This window comes from Fukomys damarensis, unplaced genomic scaffold (genome assembly GCF_012274545.1).
Source record: "Fukomys damarensis isolate Sample0158 unplaced genomic scaffold, DMR_v1.0_HiC HiC_scaffold_5, whole genome shotgun sequence".
NCBI classification, from domain to species: Eukaryota; Metazoa; Chordata; class Mammalia; order Rodentia; family Bathyergidae; genus Fukomys; species Fukomys damarensis.
In genome coordinates, this window is record NW_022900917.1 from 18,473,711 (window position 1) to 18,484,442 (window position 10,732).

Below are 10,732 nucleotides of genomic sequence, written 5' to 3' on the forward strand. Positions count from 1 at the left end.
TCCACAATCACAAAATTTAAAAGCTAGAAGGAAAAAGAAACAAACATACTTAATATACTTTCCAGGGATCAGGTTTTGGGTTAGAAATCTTCAGTCATTACTGAGATTAAGCATCAAAGTAATCAAAAAACAAAATATTGTAAGGCCCAGTTTTACATTAAAGAACAAGCTCAAAGATGATAAACTCCCCCAGGCCACATGGCTTTTAAGTGGTAAAACCAGAAACGGATACTTAGTATACAAGATTCCAAAGACTAAGAGACATCATCTGCATTAATCTTAATTCAGGATGGCACCCAACTGAACCCTAGCAATTCTAGAACTGTAACTCCACATGAATTAAAATCTGTGTCAGGCCGGGGATTTAGCTCAGTGGTTCGGTGGCCTGCCTTGCAAGTGCAAGGACCCAAGTTCAATCCCCAGTACCAAAAAAAAAAAAATCTATAAGTGTCATGACCCAGACTTTATGGGCTATCATGCACCTGTCACCCGTGCAACTAGAGACTGTTGCCTAACAACCCAGTAAACACTGGTCTTTTGGTTCCTAAACATGTCAAGTAAATTAAGTCGCCAGCACAGATGTACTAACCCTAATATAGTAACTCTTCAGTTAATCAGAATGTAGGGAACTTTATGTTAACACTTGTATATACTGTACTTTCATCAGATGTTTTTCTGCATCTGTTCAGATGGCTATCCGTTATCTCTCATAACTGCTGTATTGCTTTTCTGATGGCAAAGCATTCCTTTGATGTCTTATTTGGGCTCATCATATCCTTATAATATGCTATCTAAAATGTTGGCATTTGTGATAAGTGAAATTAACCTATAGATTTGTTTTCCTGTACTTGTCTTGTCTGGTCCTGACAGAAAGTAATGCTAACCCTACAAAATAAAAAAGAGCAGCCTTCTATCATACTTTAAGCTCTGGAACAATTGTCTGGCTTGAGGGATCAGTAGAACTACATTAGAAAACCATCTAGGTCTGGTGCCATTTTTTAAAGTTGAAATTTCTCAGATAATTGTAGATTCACAACCAGTTGTAAGAAATAATACAGAGGGATCTCTCGTGCCATTTTAGCTAGCTTCCAATGGTAACAGTTTATAAAACTACAGTGACTATCACAAGGATACTTCTATTTCCCAGTTTTATTTGTACTCAGATGTGTACGGGGTATGGGAGCATGTCTGATTATTTTTATACAACTCTACCACCTGGCCCTGTTTGTGTACATATGCACAGACATGTACGTGTGTCTGTATACATTTATTTATTGTCTTTATGTATTATAAATGTATTTGATATAACCAGTCTTAATGTATATGCTCTTATATCCCACTTTCTGTCTTACATAGTCTCCAAGTTATCCAAGTCATCCAAGTATACAATGCATACAAGGTTACTTTAAATAGCTCTACAACATTTAATGGAAGTACGAATCTTATTTAACCATCACTTTATTACTGTACACTCTGGGTGTTTCCAGGCTGTAAAGTATTTTAAGTAAAGCTTTAATAAAACACATCCGCAAACACTGTTTACCAGCTCTGCTTATTTCCTTTTGGATAGATTTGCAGAGGTAAAACTACCAGAAAAGATAGGTCTCACATAGATCTGGCCAGGACCTGTAAGAAAAAACTTTCATTGGCCAGAAACAATAAATGGCGTTATTTATTGTTTTTAGAAAAAAGCTGAGTATAAACATACACCCAGTATCTCAACACAGAGCATGTCTGCCCCAAGACAGGGAAGAGGCTGTAGCTGTGGAAAGCAGGTGCTATCCTGCGTAGCCTGAGCTGCCCCCAGGGCTGGCGCACAGCAGGTGAGCCCTGCGTGGATATGCCACTCGCTAAACGTCCCCACCTATCTTTATCTCCTATCACCTCAAGAACTTACTTTAAGATACTCCATTTCACAAGTGAGAAAACCGACCAGAGAGATTAAGAAATCTCCCCAAGGTCACACAGTGAGTGCATTCTAACCCAAGGCGTCTTAACTCCAGTGCCCAGACTCTGAGCTACCCTACCATGGACTGCTTATCTTTGTTTGGCCTTGTTCCCGCAGAGCACTGACCTACACATCCCTAGATCTCATTTAGGTTCTTACTTGTGCTCTCTGTAGCACCCAGCCCAGGCTCTAGTCAAAGGGCCTCCTCTTCCAAGTAGAAGTCCAAGCCAGAAACCACGCAAGGAGCCTTAACACAGTCTACAATTTATACACTTTAGAATCCCCCCCAAATGCCGCCAAGCCATACTGGATACCACCACATCCACTGGTATTGACAGCACACTGGCTTATATTAGAAAATATAGACGGAAAAAAAAGAAGAAAATATATGGGAGGGCTGGGATTTAGCTCAGTAACACCGCACCTGCCTCACAAGTGCGAGGTCCTGAGTTCGATCCCTGGTACCAAAAAACAAAGAAAAAGAAAAGAAAATATATGGGAAAACAGCAGACATTAGATCCTGAATGTGGAGGGAACACAATGAATACACAGTTCAAAGTAAAGGTCTGTCATCAGCCATTAGAAACAACTTACCTTTCTGTAATGCGAATGAATTCCTCACTTCAATAGCAAAACAAGGACTTCACGCTACAACATGTTATAAACAGCAAATACATTATTTGCCAATTAAAAGTAAAAATAAATTGAAAAAGTGTTTGACGGGAACTTAATAATTACTTTCTGATTAGGTTAATCTTAGTATTTCTACAGTCACATCTTCAAGAACAGAAAAAATAAATAGCAAAGGCAGAAAGTCTCTCTAGTTTAACTCCATCATTATACATGATCCCAGAGGGTATGATAAGATAGCTAATTACATTTGTGCAAAATCTCACTTTTGCCCAGCCTTCAAATGCTACACCTTTATTTTACTTTCTTTATAGTCAATAATAAATTACACAAAAATACATATTTAAACTTTTCCATTTATAATAAGCCTGAAAAAATAAATGTTACTTAATAGTTATCTTGTTCCACACACCATTTTATTTTATGAGACTAAATTCTAATTAACTGCTCATTCCCTTTGTCAGTTCTGTTTAGATTTGATGTACCTGCATAATCATAAGAAAAATAAACATCAAGACTCTGTAAAGGGTACATTTACTGAATCTCTCTGACATTTCTCGTGTAATACAGTCAATGGTACAAGGGAGAAATGTGACAGCAACGGGTCTGTTTTCAACAACACTTGCCTGGAGCTGGGAGTCTAGGCCATGTACTGGCTCTCACGGCGCTGGCTGTAAACCTCCCTCTGCCAGTGAGAAGTTCACACATCCTCTCTCAGTTCCACCGGTTCATCCAGATACCCCACAAAAGACCACAATTCTACTTCAACAGTGTCCTTTCCCATTCAGAGGCAGTCGCCCCTCCAGCCTTGTTGAAACAGACATATCAAAATGCAAATCAAATTTTTAGCCCAAAACCTGAAGCTCCAATAGCTCCAAGGAGCTATGCCTTTCCACAATGAAAAAATAAGATTTCCACCCTGAAAGATTAAAAGTCCTCCCTTTCTCAGCCCCAGGCCCCCACATTCATACGCCCTCCCCTAGTTCTAGATGCCTAGGAGCACATGTGTGACAGAGGCTCTCTCCTTCAAACTGCTGGATCACAACTCACCTGGAGGGAGCCAGAGGGAGCTGAAAGTGCACCACTGTTTCGTCCAGACTTCTCGTCAGTGCCTTGGGATGCTTCACACCAACCTCACAGCAATGCTGCCGCTGCAGACTGGAGGGCACCAAACTGGCACCTGGCCAGGGTCTACCAGAGGCAGGTGGATTCAGGCCCCCACCACATCCTGCCTTCAGAGGAGTCTGGCAGGGACACACACCCACCCAGCGTGCCATGCGCCCAAGGGCCGGCATCTCAGCACCAACAAGGGGTTGTCCAGCTCCCCACCCAGGACCCAGCTCAGCGCCTGCAGAGCTCAGCAGGTAGAGACTCAGCCCCTCCCTAGGGTGGCTCTGATCTTGAGAAAGGTCAGAGGCTTAAAGGACTTCATATAAAGCATCTTATGTGGCTGCTGCATTTCAAGTCATGAAAACAGAAGCCGGGGAAGGGAAGGAAAATCAAATACTTAAGTACCTTCTGCGCCTCAAGAACCATGCATATGCCCCTCACTTTATGCTCAGGAGTCATTCTTAGCTCCAATTCTCACACCACACTTTTTTTCTTGGTATTGGGGACTGAATCCAAGGCCTTTACCCTGAGCTGTATGCCCAACACTTCATTATTTTCAAATTCTGAGACTGGTTCTCTCTAAGTTCCCCAGGCTGGACTCAAACTTTCTCTCTTCCTGCCTTAGCCTTCCAAGAAGCTGAGATCCTATGCTAGAAACATCTGACATACTTAGAAAAATACAGACTTTATATACTTCCAGGGATTCTGATTATCAGACTGCAGTACTATTTAGAGAGTATGAAAAGGTGTGTGGGGTGTATGCTGGATGGGGCTTGGATCTAATTGACAGAGTTTCAAAGGAGAAATGCTCAACAGATAACTACATCTGAGGATATCCACAACAGTAACACCAGTCAATCAGGGCCAGGAGACATGGTGGCCCAAGATCAAGGGAGTAAGTAAAATGCTATTATGGAAGTTTTACTGTAAATGTGGTCAAGTCACACAGAGTCCACACCACGGTAATGAGGACTTGAGGAAGGAGGTTGCCCAGACCATGGGCAACGTGATGGCAGTGGCAGAGGACAAGTCAAAGAGCAGACAAGCGTCTGGGTCAAATATGGCAACTACACAGCTACTGACATAGACAGATAAGCTGGCATGGGTGCAAGGAAGAAAAACTGAAAGAGGTTTGGATCAGTGGGACAAAAGAAGGCAAGATGAATGCGCATGATTTGCTCACTGTTTCGTCGCCAGCACCTAGAAAGGATATTCACCTGTGGAATATGTAGTTGTGGAATGAAAAAAATATAGGTGGCTTTAGAAGCAGAAGGATATCAATGTGAATCAAGATGAATGAGTCAAGAATTTCATCTAGGATTCAAATCCAAAGGATTAGACTTAAAATGACAGTACTGGCAATGTTGCCTACAGGAGTTGAAGGACAGTAGCTTGTTTTCAACAAAGTCTCCTCTTCATTACTTCTGACTTTTCTCTAAGACTTTATTTTGGCTTCTAGTCCATGAAGGGATTAAATGATTTTGAGATACTGGAGTGTTCTATTGACAGAGGCATGAATGGTAAATCTTCTTTCTGAATTAGGAAGAAGAAAATGATGGGTGAGATCTTTCACTATGGTTTTTGGCAATGGAAAAGGACATCTAGTGAGAATCTAAACTCAAAGGCATTCCTTCCAGGACCTCCTGGGTCACAGCCAGCAACCACACCAAGAGTACAGTGGCTTAATGCACTCCCCATAAACCTTAATGACAGACCTCACCAACCTGAGCAGATTCCAAGACACCTCTGAGCCTGGACAGCCAGTCGGGTCTCTAGGACTCTGGAAGAACTGAAAACTGGTTTTGCCCTGCCTGGAAAAAACTAGCTGACCTTTGGAAATTCTCCCAAACTAATCACTACCCATGGTGCCCACTGAGTGATCATATCACACACAGTCTGTGGCAGGCTGCCCTCTGAGTGGTGGGCACTACAACACTACATGTACGACCCTGATTGGAACATTACACAAGACACACGTGTCAAAACATCACAGGGTGCCCACACAGCACAGAGCTTATCAGTTATTTTAACAACTAGATATATGACAACTCAGAAGCAGGAGTTGAAAGGTAAATTCCTTGAACACACAGCAACTTGCAAGCCTCCTCATTTTTCCTAAGAGCTTCTTTTTGAAATGACATCTATCTGCTGCTAATATCCAACTAAGAGATAAAGAGCCCTGTTTCTATCAAACTCTCTGGCAGAAGTAATTTGTCTCGTCACTAAAACAGCCAACAGGAGCATTCACTGGAGGAGGTGACCAAGCACCAGACATCACAGGCCTGCCCCCTCAGGCTTGCGGTCTCTGCCTGGTTGTGGGCTTTCTGCAATGGCAGGAAGGCGGGTGGACTTTTGTCAGAAGTAAACCAAGACTGAACTTCTAGTATGGAAAGTCTCAGCTGTGATTTTACCTAGTGCTCCACCTGTGAAAATCCTCCATTTCCCTGCACAAATAGTTCTTGGAAAGTGATATACGGGGACAGAAAGTCGTCCAGTAGTACCTGCCATAGAAATCCCATAATGCAACAATTAAAGAAAGATTAAGGTAAACAGATTTTCATTTAATTCCTGTTGCAGTGTAGTTAAACATCTTAAAATAGAGAATGCAGAAAATAAGACTTTCCAGAGAATCCAGCATCTTCAACAGAAGAAAACTTCTTGGAATTTCAAGAAAATTTTAAACACATAGATAGTGAAAACACATACTTGGAAAATGCTCTCAAAAATATCAATGCATGCGAATCTAATTCGCTTATACTAGGTTCTACAGTGCTCTCCAAAAGCACTCTGTGAATGAGAATCTCAAACAAGGATTAAAGGAAGAAAGAGCAAGACTGGTGAAGCAGGTGCAGGAGAAGGAAGCTCTGCGGAGGCTAAAACTCATCAAAGCGTACAGATCAGAGAACGAGTGCTCAGCTACCGCTGTGGATACAGAAGTGGAGAAGCTGTTTGCAAGTCAGCTTTGCTTTATGGGTTGTAGTCAGCTGTGTCTGAAAAACTAAGCCTTCCTCGGCTGACAGACTACTATGGGTTAGATGATAAATTAGTATATTATAACAGAAGCAAAGAGTAATTTATAGATGTTTAACTAATAACTTTTTTCTCAGAATATTTCTTTTCCTCTTGTTTTCTTTTTTTCAGGACTGGGAGATCAAACCTCGAGCCCCGTGTGCACTCTTACCATGAACCATACCCCTGGCTCCTCTCCAGTAAATCTTGAGAATGACAACTTACTGAAAAGACACTTCGACGTTTTCAAGGGAAGATGCTCGCCATTAGGGCAGCAGAGGTGAGCCTGTGGCACGGGTGCCACAGAGGGCTGTTTGCACCATTGTAATCTCTAAAAGGTTCGCCATCAATGCATGAGATGTAAGGTGTCTCGACCATCAATTTAGGGTACTCTAAAGACATGTGAATTAGGGTCAGGGGTTTAACTCAGTGGTTCTGCAGGATGCCTCACAGAGCAAGGTCCTGAGTTGGATTCCTAGTACCAAAAAAGAAAAAGACATAAATTAAGTCCTAAAATGCAATACAGTATATTTTTTGTTTTGTTTCGTTTTGTACAAGGTATCAAACTTAGGTCTTTGCGCTTGGGAGGCAATCAGCAGCACCACTGAGCTAAATCTCTGGCCTTATACAGTATTTTGAACAGATTTTACGAAGAGAGTTTGACATTAAAAGAAATGTTAAAAGTTGGGTTTGGTGGTACTTACCTGTCTGTAATCCGGGTATCCTGGTAGGCTGAGGTAGAAGGATGAAAAGTTTGAGCCCAACCTGGCAACTTAGCAAGACCCTGCCGCCCCCCAAAAAAAGAGGGCCAGGGATCGTAGCTCTGTGCAAAGGCCCTAGATTCAATCACCAAATACATAAATGAATTAATGGATGAGGAATTAACTTAAACCCTGCTGAAAAAGTAATTTGGACAGACCTGGGAACCAGTTTTATTACATTGCTTTGCTTTCTGTGACAAAACGTCTTACAATTTGGTGAATGTCTAAACCTAAACTGGTCTAAAAAGTTCTCACTTCTCTCCTGAATTTGTAAACCTGGTTTCCATTCATTTATTACATCTTCTCAGCTGCTGATCTCAGATAATTAAACTTATGTCCACAATGATAAAAAATAAAGATAAAGATAAAACAGCCAACATATAGCTTTAAAAGAACTGCAGAAAGTTCTACATTTTCAATTTTATTTTTCCTTCTAATGCAAACTTTCAAGAGCTTGCCTTTCATAGTGTGCTGCGAGGTAATGCATGGCTCTGAAGGACTTCACACGGTTTCTTTTAATATACAGACATCTAAGCATGTTTACAAAATCCCACTGGTTCAAAATGCTTCCTTTTCCTATACACATCTCTAGTTCAAATTATGTGTTTACAGCAGCCTTCAATATACTATTTCTAAAGATAAAGTCATGAAAAAGACAGAAAAACAGGAGCGTGTCACTTCTGGTACAGTCTTTTCCTCTGCCAGATGTCCCTGCAGTGAAAGTCCTAACCTGCCAGTAGAAACATGAATGGGTCCCTAGAACACAAGCTTTCTCTGCATCCAGGAGGGGCCGCTGGGTCCTTTTCACAGTCAGCTTTGAGCCCAAGTGCCTGAGAACCTCCCCACCCCCAGCCAGGTCTAAAACTCAAGAACTCAGGAACTACAGACATTTCTCCTTGCTTCCTTTTAAAGACAGCCTCTCAGCTCAAGGGATCGCTTCTAAATCCCAGGACACAGTGGCAGTTTTCAAATTAAAATGCAGAGCACAGGGAATAATGTTCTCTGACGACTAAACTTCTAAAAATTAAGTCTTTCAAGTCCGTGTATTTATATTTACGCTGCAACACGTGAAGCAAATAGAGCCTGGGAAGTAATTTAAATGATGTATTAGCCATTCCAGGCTTTGAAACAGCTTCCACGGAGAAAGACTGACTCACTGCCTAACAGAGAGACTCTAGCGAGTCTCCGAGTTGACATTTTAAAAATATCTCATCGCCCTTTTGGAGGATCCTCCAATGGCTGAAAACAGTGCCTACTGCAATAAAGCCATTCACTCAGAAAACATCCAATTCTGGCTCGAATTGAGAAATGTTAGACACCCAAAGAAGATTCAGACTACAGGGCAAAGCTGTCACAGGGGAGAACAAGCATAGTTCAGCTAATTCTTAATTCCTTACGGAGCGCTGTCATGCTTATGCAAAACGGGCAGGGGGGGGGTTCTTTCTCTAGAATCCCAAAACAGTAACATTTCTTAGAAAACCCCTGGACGGTGTTAGTCTTTTAAAAAGAAAAAAAAAAATCCTACTAAAACTAAACAGCATTTTAGACAGTTTTTATTGAAAATCATTAGATGAAGTTGTCCCTTTGCCCTGCTTTGCAACAAGAGAAATGATTTTTTTTCCCCGAAATAAACACACAATCGCTCCCTTTTAGTGTACAATGGGCCAAAGTTCATAACTGGTTGGAAGACTGCTAATCCCAAAGGATCGAACCATCATTTGCCAGTGAAAAATACTGATAAGGCTCGGAGTTGTATTTTACAACCTGAGAACTCAAATACTCATCTATACTGCACAGTTTCCAATTCTGTGTGCTCCAACCCACCGGAACGTTTGCGGACCTGCTACCACAAAGAAGCTACCACCCTGATCACAAATGCTGGGAGCGAAACAAGTTTCCCTGTCCCAAACTGCCTCAGCCCAATGGGGGGGGGGTCACAAAACCTATTAGAAATGGTGCGTGATATTCTGTCTCAGAAAAATTAGTTAGAAATGGACAGGTTATTGGGTGGCAGAAAGATCAACCTCGGGAAATTAGAAAAGGCAGAGACTAACGCTGCGGGCGTCACCGATACTGCGGATCGGACCGGACCCTAAGGGACTGAACTCCCAGGCAGGGACGCCCGCGGACGCCGGGGAGGCAATTCCCATTAGAGGGCGCTCATTGGGCGACGTAGGAAAACAAGCTCCAACCCCTGAAACGCGACCCTCAGGAGCAATCAGTTCGCACCTCCAGGGCTGGGGAGGGATGCGGGGTGCCGAGACTCCTCCGCCGAGGCCGAGAGCGCGCGCGTGGCAGAGCAAAGCCCGGGTCCCGGAACGCCCGGCGACCCGATGCAGCGAGCGATGGCCCGCGCGACCGACCTGCTCGGCTTGCGGCACTGCAGATCAACCCGGGTTATAATGTCCCCAGCCCGGGAGGTTCCGGCTGCTCTGCAGCCCTCCACAGGGAGAGGTCCCCGAAAACCCGGCTCCAGCGGCCCGCCGCGCCTCCGCACTCTCCGACGCGACCCGCAGGTCCCCAAGTCCCCTGCGGCACCGCGGGCCTCTTTTCTACGTAGGGTCGGAACCTCGCCCCCGCCACAGGGCGCATGAAACAAAAGAAACTTTTCCAAACTTTCCTTTCCGAACGCTCGAGGGTTTCTTAAATCTGGACACCAGTCTCCACAGAACTTCCATTCAGTCCGACTGAGAAGCTGGACTGGGGAGACGGTCCCCAAAGTTTGCAGATCACCCCTGGGATTCGCGAAGTACACTCGATCCCTCGCGGGCACGCTTTCTCCTCCGTCCTTCCCTCACCAGGCAGCGAGATCCCCCGAGGGTGACGAAGTTGGGAGTGAGTTCGGGGCCTCTGCTGGCTGATGACACTACGAGGCTGTGACCCATCCCCCGAGACGCCTGCAATTAACGCTTTTCTGCAGGAAAGGGTTAACAGTTCGGGGGAGAAAGGGTAGAGAAGCGAGTGCGTTTGCCCAGCAGATCCCCGAGGCCAAGAGCGGCGTCTGGGCAAGGGGGTCCCCCGCGTGGCGCTCCCCGGTACCCTGCAAGCTGCTCTCGTGGCCCGGGACACCCTAGCTGTCTCGCGCCCGCTGCCCGGCCCACTCACCGACTCCGCCGATACGCAGGCCACCAAGCCCAAGGTAAGCAGGATCCACGCGCGCCCCATATTCCTCCGGGACCGGCTTCCAGTCTCCGCTTGCGAAGAGAGCAAAACGAAGCCTCCTCCTGACCAGCACTCAGCCCGCGCAGAGGGATCCAGAGCCGAACAGCCGCCG

The 10,732-nt window shown here is 44.3% G+C and overlaps 1 protein-coding gene and 1 pseudogene across 1 annotated transcript in view; one reads left to right on the forward strand and one right to left on the reverse strand.

Annotated features, from left to right (window-relative positions):
• LOC117284476 overlaps positions 1-6,776 on the forward strand; it is a 43,799-nt pseudogene extending 37,023 nt beyond the window's left edge.
• Sdc2 (syndecan 2) overlaps positions 1-10,726 on the reverse strand; it is a 103,246-nt gene extending 92,520 nt beyond the window's left edge. The window contains exon 1 of the mRNA XM_010619588.2: positions 10,564-10,726. Within this exon, the coding sequence (XP_010617890.1) occupies positions 10,564-10,623 (60 nt within the window). The 5' untranslated portion in view covers positions 10,624-10,726. The remainder of the gene's footprint in view (positions 1-10,563) is intronic.
• Positions 10,727-10,732: the final 6 nt, after the last annotated feature.